This window comes from Apis dorsata, unplaced genomic scaffold, assembly GCF_000469605.1.
Source record: "Apis dorsata unplaced genomic scaffold, Apis dorsata 1.3 scaffold_4, whole genome shotgun sequence".
NCBI classification, from domain to species: domain Eukaryota; kingdom Metazoa; phylum Arthropoda; class Insecta; order Hymenoptera; family Apidae; genus Apis; species Apis dorsata.
Window position 1 is genome coordinate 302,258 of NW_006263307.1, and position 15,150 is coordinate 317,407.

General features: G+C 26.5%; 1 protein-coding gene and 2 long non-coding RNA genes across 4 annotated transcripts in view; 2 read left to right on the forward strand and 1 right to left on the reverse strand.

Annotated features, from left to right (window-relative positions):
* The first annotated feature begins 479 nt into the window (after nucleotides 1-479).
* On the forward strand, nucleotides 480-2,189 carry LOC102670650. Its single transcript, XR_004151862.1, has 3 exons — nucleotides 480-652; nucleotides 1,074-1,365; nucleotides 1,911-2,189. It is a non-coding gene; the product is annotated as an uncharacterized LOC102670650 (long non-coding RNA).
* Nucleotides 2,190-6,865: 4,676 nt separating this feature from the next.
* Nucleotides 6,866-15,150, forward strand: part of LOC102670871 (cordon-bleu protein-like 1) — a 58,202-nt gene continuing 49,917 nt past the window's right edge. The window contains exon 1 of one of the 2 annotated variants that reach the window (XM_006607253.2): nucleotides 6,866-7,185. In XM_006607253.2, coding sequence (XP_006607316.1) covers nucleotides 7,046-7,185 — 140 coding nt within the window. In that variant the 5' untranslated portion in view covers nucleotides 6,866-7,045. Of the gene's footprint in view, nucleotides 7,186-14,517; nucleotides 14,650-15,150 lie in introns of those variants that run through there. The other variant, XM_031515190.1, reaches the window with a different exon arrangement.
* Nucleotides 12,059-14,584, reverse strand: LOC116186818. The gene is made up of 5 exons (XR_004151859.1): nucleotides 14,447-14,584; nucleotides 13,889-14,330; nucleotides 12,363-13,821; nucleotides 12,182-12,186; nucleotides 12,059-12,135 (listed from the first exon to the last, which is right to left on the reverse strand). It is a non-coding gene; the product is annotated as an uncharacterized LOC116186818 (long non-coding RNA).

The window sequence follows — 15,150 nt, forward strand, 5'->3', positions numbered from 1 at the left end:
TTCGTAATATCATATATAATATTTTAAAAAATTATTTTATAAGTATTGAAAAAGATAATTTGATATGAAATATTTATAAATACAATAATAAAAGATATTTATAACAATATATTAATAATTTGATAATAATTTTCATAATAATAATGAATATATGAAAATCAATTTATTGGAAAACTCATAAAATACAATTGGTGCATTAAAAAATCTTACATATTCATTAAAATATTTATAATTCGTTTTTTAAAATTAATTATCAATTTTAATAGAATTCAAAATCAATTGAAATTTGTAAATTCATTATCTTTTTTACAAAAATTTAAATTAAAAAAAAATATTTAAAAGAATATTTTAATATTCTATAATATGTATTTTAAAAATTTTTAGAATTTTTTTTCAAAACTAATATTTATGATAACAACTGTAATTAATTTATTTTATTTATTTTAAAAAGCTTCATTAAAATAAAAAAATAAAACATCAATGTTGCATGTAAATAAATTAATACATGTAAGTATAAATTTTTTTCAAACGAATAGCGAGCGACCAAGCAGTTAGGTTGGTCTGCATTGGCCGCGACAGTCTGTATGTTCTCAGTGCACTTTAATCATTAACTGGATAAATATTGTCGCAAACTTTTCTTAGTATTGATTTTGTAATTTAAAAAATATTTAACAATTATAATTTTGAAATCAAGAGATTTCATAATTTGAGAAAAAATATTTTCATCGTAATTAGATATAAAATATTTATAAATATAAAATTATTATTATTAGATATAAAAAATATGTAGAATATTTCATTTTTAACTGAAATTTCAAAATTAATTAATATTAAAATATTTTATATTTTCAATTAAATTTTATATAATGTTTCTTAATTATTGTTTCATATTTTTTGTTTTATTATTTTTTTAATTCTAATGAAATATATTAGTAAATTTGAATTTGGTTATTATTTTTTATTTAGAAATTTATATTATAGCATATATTATTTATATTTTTGATAAAATTTATAGACAATAATGTATTAACATTTTATTTTAGCATTTTATTTACATTTTAAAAATATTTTAGATATAAATTATGATTGACAGTTAAAAATTCGATGTTGATTGTAAACTTCAGTTTCTCATTCGATGGTGTTCGAGATGCTTCGATTTATCGCCGGTTTACAATACGGTACGAATATCAATTAAAAAGATGAAATATTTTAACAATACAAAGTGATGTTTCACTGTGATGTGTAGTGAATAATAAAAAGAAAATCCACGAAGATTTATAATAGGGAAATGATATTGGCAACGTAAAGAAATATTTCAGTTAGAAGCTAACCTACTGAAATTTAATATTGATACATCTCGTTCAGGTAAGCTATAAAATGACTATTTTTCGATATATTATATATAAGAAAAATTATATATGTATAATTATTTGCATATATAACAATAAATACAATAATCTATAGATTTTTCTTAAAATTTATGAGTGAAAAGAAAAAAGAAATTGATGCAATAAATAACGAAATTGATAATAATGATATATAAATAATAATTTATATAAATAAAACGATTAATGGAAATATAGATAACCATAAACACTGAATAATATGATTATTTATATAAATATTAGCATTGTAATACAAATATAGAGATTAACATAAACAAGAATAATATCATAAAATATAAATATAAATTTATCATATAAATTTAAATTTAATTATCATATAAATATAAATTTATCATATATATGTACCACATATATCACTCGATTCTGAATATAGAAAAATATATGTTACCGGAATAATTAAATAGAACAGAATTGGATTATTCCAATTATATATAATTTTGAGATTTGAATCATTCTCTCGCATATTTTAGTCTTGATTCTATTGCATTAAGGATTCAAATACAGATTACAAAGTCCAATTTCCCCTATGTATTACAATAGAATATGTGCGGAAGAAACGTCTAAAAGGAGATTCAGTTTATCGTTGTATAGCGAGAGAATGTTGTATGCGGCGCAAAGTAATAGGAATGTCAGCTCTATATTACAACGTGTCCAACGAAGCATTGTGTTTGAAGGAATGCGTTCTGACTGAGCCACGCTTTCTAAGTATTTTCAAACTTCTTTTTTCACATGTATTTCCTCCATCATATAATCGGTTACGAAGTATCAATAAATAGTTCATTTGTAAAAAATCCATGCCATGCAATGAAATCGGCAATTGATTTTGAACATTGTGAAATTAAAAAAACTAAAGTTTTCATATGAAAGGATTTAATAGTGATTAATAGTATACTATATAGTATGCTATATATTTTTTTTATTTAATCTTCTGAGTAATAAACTGATTTATAAATCTTGAATGCTGAATATAATTTATAAATTTAAAAATAGTAAATATAGTATTCTAGGATTCGTTTATAATTCTAATTAATGTAATGAAAATATCTTTAAAAAATGGTTGAAAATGTTATTTTTAATTCTTAAATTTTAATTGAATCAAAATGAAATATCTGGATAATTTTTATCTATTCAAACAATCTTTCGAGATATTTGAGCATTTCAAAATCAATAACTATAAGATCTATTTTTTTTTCTATCAAAAATCTAATATATGTATTATATTATAGATACAATTATTAATCTAAATATCTAAATATTATAATCTCAGAAAACTAAAGAAATTCAAAATGAAGATGATTATATGAGAATTTTTTCATATTTGTAATTATCTATAAGAAATCGTTAAACAACAAAATATAGTTAGTTTGAAAAAATTATTATAGAAAAATGTATAGTAGACCTGTCAACATAGTTATCTAATGTTTTTCTGCGAATATTTACATAATTGATCGATCTGGTTGATTATCATAATGTACTGGTGCATCCGCGTCTCACTTTTATGCTAATTCGCAATTCGCTTTCGTGACTAGCTCACGCTGTTTATCTGTTTATTCATCGGCTGAGGATGCGCTTTGCGACGTGAAAATATTAGCGTAATTTCTATGATGGAGCCAAAGTGGAGGTTACCATAACTCTTATCTTTCTCATGGGCGAATTTTATAATGTTGTTGCACTGTTATTATACGGAAATATGTTTTACTAACCCTTTCTACAGATATTACCGATATTAGTTACATATATGGCTGTCTCTATTTTGATGAAAAATATAAGTGGAAATTTAATGGAACTATAAATGATATATGAATGTAGTTTAATTGAGCTATTTAAATCTCTTTTGATTACATATTTTATATTCTTAAAAATTCTAGAGATTAGGAATTGATTAGCTAAAATTTTTTCTTCTATTTCTAGGTTTGTTCATTTATATTCTCTATTTATTGCAATAAATTATTATTTCTTTGAAGTTATTTGATTGAAATCTGTTTTATCCAATACATAAATAATTTGAATCAAGATTAAAATTCTGAGATTATTATATTTAAATATTTATCCTAAATTGGATTAAAAAAATTATATTCTTTTTATTAAACAAGTATAAATAATTAAAATCTTTAAATTAAAAAAAAATCTTCATGGAATCAAAGTTGTTTTATATGTATTTAAAGATTCATCAATCAAGATAGTTTTTTCTAGTGAATCTGTATTCATCTTTTTTTGTCCTTGGTTGGGACACTTTTATTTCATAAACGTCACATTGCATAGCAACAAACCTCTGGACCGGCTGGTGCATCCTAGCGGTCAGTGCAACATAACTGCATTTACTGCTGGTACAACCGACTTCTCAGACTGCACAACATATTACCATATATCTCTGATGTGCACTATATATCAGAGTTTCATAAATCGAATTTTTTTAATATACGTATATGAAATTGCAAAACATATATACATATGTATACACATAGTCTTAATTATTTCTAAATCGTCAAGAAAATAAATAAAAATTTAAAGAATAAAAAATATTGAGAGACTTAATAAGTCTTAGAATGTTGGATTTCATCTATACTAACTTTCAATTGAATTCTTTGAAATAATGTTACAAATTAGAAAGTTTTATATATTAGAAGACAGGAAGTTAACGGTAACAATAATTTCCTTAATAATCCATTAAATGTTAGTATGTTAATTATGTAAATCAGGCTTGAAGTTTTGACCCATATTACGCATCCTCGTCAAAGATCATTGGTCATTTTAAATTACTTATTTATAAATTACAATCCACTGCATTTTATAATTTGAAATAAATATTAATAAACATTAATTATTCTAGAATACATATATAAATTTTTTGAAAACTCTATATCTTCAAATAATAAGCGAAATTTAGAAAATACAGAACAGTATAGAACAGTACAGAAGAAATACTAATAAATTTTTTATCCTTCGTTAGTTCAAATTCAAAACAAAAATCATTGAACCATCTAGCATCTAATATTATTTTTAAAAAAATTCCCTGATATTAAATATGACCATGCTTTTTTTAATATTGCACAATTTTTTTTATCACAGGATAACGTCGACAAGAAAAAATTAGAAATGTTTAAAAAGGAAAAAGGAAAATTCAGAGGAGATACTAATACATCTATGTTAGCTATTCAATCCAAAGGAAGAGAAGTGCATTCCGCGTGAATTCTGCTGCCAAGTCTATCCGTTAGACACCGAATGAATAATTTATTAGGAAGAATCAAGCTTGAATCATCACTATATCCACTGAATTCATCTTGTCTGAGAATCGTTTCTAATTGGTTGTTACCGATGATCATTTCTTGACCAGTCCGATATTAATCAGGGTAGTTATTTGATAATAGAGTTAGATCATAATGCTAATCTGTATTATTTGGAAAATCGCGTATATACATGATTTCGATTTCATACTCAGATATATGAGGCAACGAAATGAACTGAAAAATTAATTTTTCAACGTAACATCGATGATAAAATGTTTTCTAAATAATTTAATTATTTTTATTATGTATGGAATAGCTAGTTCTTGTTAAGAAGACTACAAAAAATAGATAATATATCATTATATATCAAATGTAATATATTTTTATTGTGTTTGTAATTCTAATTTATTATGACAAATTATTGACAAATATATATATATATATTATTTATTTTTTTGTAAATTTTATTAATGGATTATATTTTGTTTGTTTTTATATATTTTAGATATCAATGATTCTACTAATATTAAAGATAATAGAAGAATAGATAAGTTAAGAAATTGAGAAAAAAATGATTCTATTTATGATTAAGTTTAGAAAAATTCGTATAGAAATATTATAAGATTGTCTTAAATAAAATGTATAAATTTAATCTTCTCTTAGTTAATGTTAGAGTTGAAATATGATTTCATTCTAATTTTGAAGGCTGTTTTCATTTCTTGGATATAGATGAAATCAATCATAAATTAAAATCTATAATAAAAAAATGGATCAAATATTTTTTCAAATATTATCTTCTCAAAAATTTTCATTGATGATTAATATATTTTTTTTTATTAGCATTAAATCAATTTGACAATAATTTGTTTATGAATAATTAATTTTAATTATACAAATTTTGGAAAAAAGAGAGAACAATACCATAATGAATAACCATGATTACCAAATGATAAAGAAAATCGAAAAAAAAAAAAGAAAATAATAATATAATCAATTGATTAACAAGGTGAATGTGTAAAATTTAGAGAGCATGCTTGAAACGCATAATTAATTTTTATTAACGGTATTACATAATTCTGACACTAACAACGTTTTCTCATCGTATTCGGATTCCAGGTGAAAAGTGGGCAGAACTCGAAAGTGACGATTACATGAACGCCTCGACAAACATTTTTGTTATTCCTATCTCGTTCTTTCTATTTGAAAATTCGAATCGGTTGGCGATTCTCGTCTACTTCATTTTCGATTCGAGAATCGCGCAGTGACGCCGATTTGGCGCCACGTATATACCATCGAGATATCTATTAGGAATTCGAAACAATCTTTAATTCCCGGCATCAAATGCAGATTCCAATACATTAAAAAGCTCATTATTGATTATTCGATTATTGATTACTGTTATTTTTAATATTACAAAAAGGAAGTATTGTAAAGATTCTTCTGTAATAGATACAAAGGAATAATTTTGGGATTGTTTTTATATAAATTTTGTATTTTCAGAATGATTCATAGTTTCTGAAGATTTTTTTTTCATTTTTTATTCTGCAAAAAATGATATAAACTTTAAAAGTTTAACAATTAAAAGGTTTTCTTTTAAATAAATTACAGGTTCAGTAAGTTATTTGATTTATTTATGTCGCATAGTTAAATTTAAAATTCCATTTAAACTAATTTCCAATTTAAGATTTAAATAAAGGTAATAAATTGTTTAAAAAAACGTACAAAAATTATAATAAAAAAACTATTTTTTCCCTCTAGATTAAATTAGAATAGATTTAAAGAAAAAGGGAAAAAAATAAAAATATGAAAATACCGGTAAAACAAGTGGAAAGCAAGTGGCAATTAAAGAAACGGCATTTAACGAAATATATGCGGGACCGTGGTTGGTAGCCGGTGCCCCCGTAATTTTCGTGGGGGTCATTATCACCGGGCGCACTTGCGCCCGAGGAAGAATTCCGAACGTAGTCTTCAGTACAGTTATAACTCCGCCACGAGTCTGACGTCTCTCTCTCGTCGCCTCTGACAATCGACTTGCAGTCACGGTTCCGCTTCGTTCTAAGTCGCATCCGGCCATTCTTCGAGTTGATAAAACTATAACTCAACTATAATCTAATTTTCATATATAATTATCAAACGAATTTAATTTATATTTGATTTAATATCAAATGTATTCCTAAAAATATTTATACTTAATATAAAGTTAATAACAAGTGATTATACATATATTATATATTCATCACTGATAAAAGAAACTGTGATTCTGTTCAGGTTGATGTAAACTTAAAAAAATGACCAATTACCAAAGGACATGAAGATGCACAGAGTGTGTTTTGGTACTCAGTTATGAGGTAGAATGAGAAACAGAGGATCCAAGTGAGAGAAAAAGAAAGTGTGACGAAGAAAGAACCAAAGATGTTGTGTTTGAAGAAGCGGAGGACGTACAGTTTCACGCATGGTGTTTGCACGGAACTGCCTAGGCGATCGAAAGAGGACAATCATCGGTACGAAGGGTCCTTGAACATGGCTATTACGACATTGCCTCGTAAGAACAGGTGAGTCACCTTTTCCTGTTGATTTGACTGTATAGTTCAATCTAATCCGTCATAAAGAGAAGTGATCAACAGTTGTAAATTAAATTTTTTAGGATTTTTATCTTTGTCATCTCATTATATGAATTTATGAATTATGAACGCTTTGATGTCAAGTATTTGGAATGCTTTACATGTTTTGAGGAGAATACCTTAAATATATTAAATAGTTCTATTACGCTAGGGCATTAGGAATCTTTTATATAATTTTATTAGATTTTATTTTATTCATATTCCTAAATATTTAAATACATTGATAATATAATTTTGTATTTTAAATCCTTAAATAATTAGTTTTAATTAATTTCAAGTATTCATTTCTTGAATTCATATTTTTATCTGATATATATATTTCAAACATTTAAAGAATTTAAATCTTTAATATTTTTAGATATATCAGAATTATTATTATTTGATGTTAAGATTTTTCAATTACTTCAAACCTTCTTAGTACATCATAATATTGGAATAGAAACAATATTGAAATATTTCAGACACTAGCTAGTAGGTACTAGTAGAATCTTATAGGTACTCAGCTCGTATGTTTTCGACAAGATCTCTGACCAGTCAAGCTTGAGAAAAGTAAGTCGCAACGCGAAGGTCAACCGGAGGTAAAAGTAGGTATCGTTCGATACTGTTGGACAAGTGGAATAACTTCCTACGCATGCACTGATGGAATGATCTCCGATTGCCCTCAGGATGTTGCACCCTATGTATCCATGGAACGCAGTCACGTGTGACATGCAATTTTATACATGTGGGAGGTAGCATTTCCTTTTAATCGAAAACGATTCCCTTAAGAGAACTTTACTGTTGCATCAACTTTATTTTCATTCTTCTCATAAATTACTCTTGTAAATCGATAGATTATTTATTATATTTTTATTTCAATTCTAGATATATTGTAATTGATCTTACATCAATCTGAAGACAAGTTATAATATTGACTGAGAAAGATTGTTGGAAAATATTTTTTTTCTCATTTGAAAAAGATTATTATTGAAATATTAGATTTTAAAAATATAGATCTTATAAATTAGAAGATCCTTGTATTTGAAATTTTATTAGGATAAGAATATTTTTTCATTTGTCTGGGAAAAATTAAGGTTCATATATTATATAAGATTATCTATTTTACAAATTGAAATCTTTCTTAGACGAAATCTTTCTTTATGAAGTAAAATATAACATGAGAGTATTGCATTTATTCTGTTGTCAAAGCATCTTTTTTATTCATTTGAGAAAAATTAATATTTATAAATGGAATATTAAATTTAATATAATATAATTTAATATAATTTTTTTGTATTTTATTTGATTTTTTTTTCACAATTTATTAATTTTTTTTTTACTAAACTTTATCAAATTGATATCTACATAAAGTTTATTTAAAATTCTACATCAAATTTCAAATTTTAAATTGTTTGATCAAAATAAAATAAGAGATAAGGAAAAACAAATGTGAACTAGAAGAAATCTTTCATTGATAAATTTTAAATAGGTAATTTCCAATTCCAATAATGCAAAGCAAGACCAATATATATAATAATATAATTTCTATTATTATTATGATATTGTTAGAAGGTTTTTTGTCTTTAATCAAATCAGATTTATTTACACACATTATTTAATATGAATGTATAAAATGGCCGCAAAAGGTGAATTTGAATACGGTGATTAGTGCTTGCTACCGTTAGAGATGGAAAGAAAAGACAAGAGCAACGGTGCGAATCATAATTGCAATATTAATTTTGCGTAAATTATTAACCAGTTTTTTATCTTCAACGCCAACCATGTTCTCAAGCTAAAACAAAGTGTTCCGGTTCGAAACTCGGGTGTTCATAATGATGCATCACTATTAAATGATTATCGTTCGTTTCACTGATTCTTCTTCATTTGTTAAGGTTATAAAAAAAATAGAAGAATATTTTAAAATATGTAGAATATCTATTTTTTTCTTTTTACAAAAAGAAATAAAATATTTTCATTTTTCATAGAGATTCATAAACAATATTGTTTATGGATATACACATAATGATTCTAATTGAAATTCTCTTACTGACAGGAAGAAAGTGCAGAAACTTATCGTATAACAGTATCTATTAATCTTAAAATGTTATGGAATTTTATGAAGGTATTGGCTACCTTGTAGGTGAAAGCGAATATTGATTAAATGAATAATAATAATAAAATTTATATTATCTGAAACAATATGAAAGTAGCAAATGATGACTTTACTTTTAACTTGATACTTGTCTAATAATGTTTTTTTCTGATCTTTCTCATTTGATACTTACTTATGTGTATTAACCAATTGTTAATTATTGAAAAAATTAATTTCATATAAATATTTTTAGTATTCTTTTATTTTTATTACCATTCAAGGATAATATAGCCAAAATGAGATTTATCTAAAATGATAAATCAATTTCGTAATTCTATTTTTTTTTCTCTTCTTCTTCAGTAATTGATCTTACCTTTTACCATTTATCTAGTTTATCGTGTTCGTCCTCTTTCAATAGCCGTGCAAGAAGGTTACGTGAGTCAGAGTATGGGCGTCGTGATTGTGCCTTATCTGGTATCGTTTCCTTCATCTTGGTTTTTTCTTAGCTGGAAGTACCTTTGAAATCGTGTCAGCATGCTTAATTACTAATCGACATATAAAGCGGTATTAGTTCTTCTTTGTCATCCATCTTTTTTATAAAAAAATATATAGGATATATTATATAACATACATTATATATTGAGAAAAATAAATTAATATATATATCATAGCAAATAATTTTTATTTTCTTATTTTGAAATCCAATTTCTTTAATATAAATCAATTAATATTGTATATATTATAGATGCAATATTCAAAATAAGAATATTGAAAGAATTTTGAAAGGATTGTTATTATATTGCAAAATATCGTTGAAAATACTGTGTCGAAATAATGTACGGTTGAATTAGGAAATTGGAAAGTTGGATAATTAGAAAATCGTGGATTAGAAAATTGCATGTTAATATTTGGAATATATTGCATTGCAATAAAGTGAAAAATAAAGTAAAAATTTAAATATATTTTTCAATATATTTGCAAGGAATCAACCTACCATTTATTGAAGAAAAATCATTTTATCAAGTTAGTCTTCTAGTTAATTATATTTCGTACTGTATTAATCTTCGCATTAATCTAACTACACTTATCGACGATAAGAAACTCTTTGTAATTCTAATTTTCAAGAACTTCTTGAAAATTACTTGCTCAATGCATAATTTTCTATTTCTAGTCGAACATTCAGTTGTTGCGTAGTATTGAAATAGTAATTTTACAATAAAACAACTCTTCAAATATCTAAGAGATTATAAAAATCTGTATTAATAGGAAACAATTATAAAAATAATAAATTCTACAGATTATTAGAGATATATCACAGATTTTCTAATAAATTAGTTTGAGTAAAATGGTAAAAAATGAAATAGTAAATTTTTAAAATTTAATACTAGAGAGATATTTGATATCAAAATTATTATAACAAACCTAATAATGTACTCTTAAGATCTGATATCAAAATTATTTCCTGTGAATCATAAATTGTGCACGTCGAAGATCTTTTATGCAGTTAAATTTAAGTCCTCTTTCACTCATAATTCTTCTAGCAGGCAGATCCATTGTTGCTCAGATAAGATGGTTCCAAAAGCTAGATTCTCACAATACTCCCGTTTTTCCTTAATAAAAAGAGCCTCTTCTCTTTTTCTCTCTCTCTCTCTTCGAATGCAACAGAAGATTAATGCGCGATTGTCCGGCTGGTAAACTAATTCCGGCTCCTGGAGTATGTTGGACATAGATTAACGTTTCTTTCCATGAGTGAACCGCTATCTTCAATCGATCTTTACACTCGGTCTATGGTATCGTTTCCAGTGTTTTATACGTGTATATTATACAAGGTACCTTAGATAAAAGTAATAATAATTACTTATTGGAGATTGTACTCGCCATCCTTAAAGATATCTCTCTTCTTATTTCTTCTTCTTGTTTAAATTACTTTGATTCATTTTTTGATTTTGATATATGATAACTCAACTCTTTTGAGACAATTTTTTCTTTTTTTTAGCAATTAATACAATATTATAATACAAATATAAAAATAAATTTAATCATTCTATGTTTCAGTAGATTTTTTTGTCAATAATACTATAATACAATAAAAATTCTTTTTTGTATTTAATGGATATTTCATCAAAAAAATACAAACTTCTTGTGAATGAATTATAATAAACATCTAATACTATATATCAGTGACCTCATTAAGTATGTATTACTATCAAATCTTGGGATCACATTAATAATTCAATAAAAGTGGGCATGGTGCACAAGCTTCTCGTGAATGAAGTCAAACAACAGCGGTTTAAACAAGCACGTATCCTTGGCGGTGTCCCTCATTATCGGAGAACGACATTCCACGTAACAACGACCGACGACATAATTTCCATTCCGAATCGAGACTCGTTCAAAGCGAGCGACCATCGACTGGCATAGAAAGTGCTTAGGTAACCTTAACACCATGCTTATCGGACGGCATGCCAACAAGAAAATCAATCCAACCGATGAATTTTTACTTAACCAGATCCCATGAAAATCGAAACTCGATCAGTTTCTCTATCCAGTCCATTTCAACACTTGTCCTTATACTCTCTTTCTTCTCTTCTCTTGAAATATTCTCTTGATTATTCATCAAATTTGTCTTAAGAAGATTATTGTACTTGAACGTTCTACTTGTTCTTTCAACGTGGTTTTCTTGAGATGCTTGACCGGTTAAATTTAAATAGCAATATCTTTATATTATTAACATGAACTTTCTCGCCGAGGTTTGATTGGCACTGTTTAAACGATGATCTTTCAATGGTCAAGTGACTTTTTGTGTATTTCTGTGTCAAGAGAAATTTTAAATTAATTTTTATATTTCTAAAGAACCAATTCTATTTAATTATCAAAATAATAATCAATGTTTGATATTTTGTTTTATTTATAAAAAGCTTGTGCACCAGATTCATATTTAAAGAATTAATATAAAAAATATATAGATTATAAAATCAACTAATAAAAAATTAAAAAAATAGAATTCATTTTTATTGTAATAAAAATTAATTACTACAAATCAATTATTCAATGAGTATGGCTTTTAAACATTCTTATTATTTATTTTCAGTTAGAAGAAATTAACAGACCACGATCGTCTCGATGTCAACGAACTAAAGAAAATATTTTTATCCAGTCGCCAACAATTATTCTTCGATATCATTTTTATCATTTACTTACTCATTTGTCCGACCAAACTATTTTCTCTTCTCACTATCATATTGTTTCTCCTGGCAACCAGCTCAGGTCAAGTTCCACTACATTAAACTCTATCATTCTAGACCGTGTATCGTGTTAACTCATCACCTGTTGCCTGGTAAATTGGCTCGTGGAACCATGGCGATCCGATCAAGACCGGTTGCCAAGAGAGAGAACGCAAAAGGGAAAAAGCGTTCAATTTAGAATGATAGCCGTGTCGTGGTGATCTGAATTCACTCCATCGATTCCATCGTTAAACATTGAAGACACGCATCTTTTTGGCACGGGGATGCATCGATGAGGATGCCCCGCCTAGTTGCAAGGAAACGATCGCTTACAAGCGTAGACGCGTTTCCAATCGTTCAGTTATTCCATCCACGGCGTTTCCGTTCTGACGGGAAGTGATATGAATTCATCGAGGTTCCATCGATCCATCGAGCGTTTGGCGGGAGCATTTCAATGGGATGGCTGCAGGTGTTCGACATTAGTTAGTCTGGAATAGTCGATAAAGAATACATTTGAAAGAAGTTTCTTTTCTTCAGCTACCAAAGTTTTATAGCTTTGGAACATTCCTTTACTTTTTTGGATTTTTTCCTTCTTAAGGAAAAATTTTTTACGACTTTCATGTTTTTTTATTGTCTTTCCTGGGAAGTTTTCTTTTAGTTTAGTAGTTTTTATGAAGCCAATGATTTTTGAATTGAAAATTGAGCGAAGTTTAGAAGATTATTATTGATAAAGCAATGTATTTTTGCTCAAAAATTAAATTAGTGAAGCTAAATAAAAGTAATTTAAAGAATATAGATTTCAAGATGCTTTTATATAGTGATTGATTAATGAAAGAATTATAAGTAATGAATTCTTGAACAAAGTTATACAAATTCTCTATAATGCAGAAAATTATTAAAAATTTCTCAATATGGTAAAATAGCCAAAATTTTACATCTATTAAATTCTATATTGTTTATATTTTATGTAATAATCAGCAGAACAATTAATATCCTAATTTTCAAAATGACGTTATTCTCTGTACATCCATTCATCCATTTCTGCATACGAAACAGTGGGATCTGATTACATAAGAGTTAGGGATCCCGCTAATTATCCGTAATTACAATTAATTACGGCTGATGGCAGCCTCTAGCCCAGCTCTGAGAACGACACTGTTCTCAGACAATTTGTCGGCTGTGCAGAGATTGCATTTCGACTGCTTTCAAGAATGTCCTCATTACACACCGTTATCTCGTGTTCCTGCAGATCTCACACACGACTCGACGCTTCTGAAAATAACAATGAATTCGTAGAGAAAGTACCTGTGAACAATTTACATGCATGCGTTCGCCTCACCTTCTCGTCACTTTACTTATACACTGTCCTTTCACTGCCATGATTTTTCTACTACCACATATATAATACCGTATTATATATTTCCTTCTTGATTAAAAACTAACTGTCTACCATGTTGTTTCGCACTTTGAAATAATGATTCTCTTGTATTGTATCATATTGTTAGATTAAATTACGTTTACCTGCATATATGATTCTGTGGGATTTAATCATCATGGTCCAATCATTGAATAATATGATAATATACATTATTTTCATCTATATCTTTTTAGAAAGTTTATTTTCGCGATTTAACAATTATACATATTATGCAAATGTAAAATATTGTAAAATAATATCATATTGTAGAGATATTTTCATATTTATATTTGATTTGCTGTCAAATAAGAGTCAATAAATCTATCTTACCAATATAATTACATGGCAGAATAACACGTTAATCCTGAAATTATAATACGTGAATATACGTGATATCTGTTTACATGGAAGTCATAGTTTGAAAGTAAATTGAGTAAATAAATTCACATTGACAAGAAGATGGTCTTGGATGATACTAACAAGTTTTAAAATCGCGTGAAATCAAAAGTTAACGAAAATGCGCAGTACATGTTCAAATATACCTTTATCTTTAGAAATCTCAATGTTTCGGAAACAGACGGAGCCATGCTTTCTAACTTTTGCCTTGTAAATCGCGCTCCATCGAAAGACGTATGCGAACCGATAATATCTTCCATTCTCGTTAATATATGCAGTGAAAACAGGTTAGAATTATTTGGTTTATCTTTTTTGTTGATATTGCATTAATAACGTGATAAATATAAATTGATGATTGATTCGATATGATCATTTTGGTCTGATTATTCATCAAAAATATAGAATTCGAAGTTTCAATAGATTGGATTTATTTGAATAGATAATTTAGAATGTATGGAATAGGATTAATTAGAATTAATTCAATTGAGCTGAAAAAAGCAATTAATTTTATTTATTATACGAATGGCATAAACTATGCATGTCTCTATGATACTGCAATCATATTCACAATTGCGTAGATTATGTTGCATATAATGCAGGGGCTCTTTTATTTATTTTACAGTTTATTCGGTTTTTATTATTTATATGAAAAGTTATTTTATTTATAAATTATTCCGTGTGTACAATATACGGATATGTACATGTAAAAATCATATTAATTATTGAAACATAATTATTTATATACTTTAATTCGATGTATCCGAATAAATTTTTATTAATTTTTATTA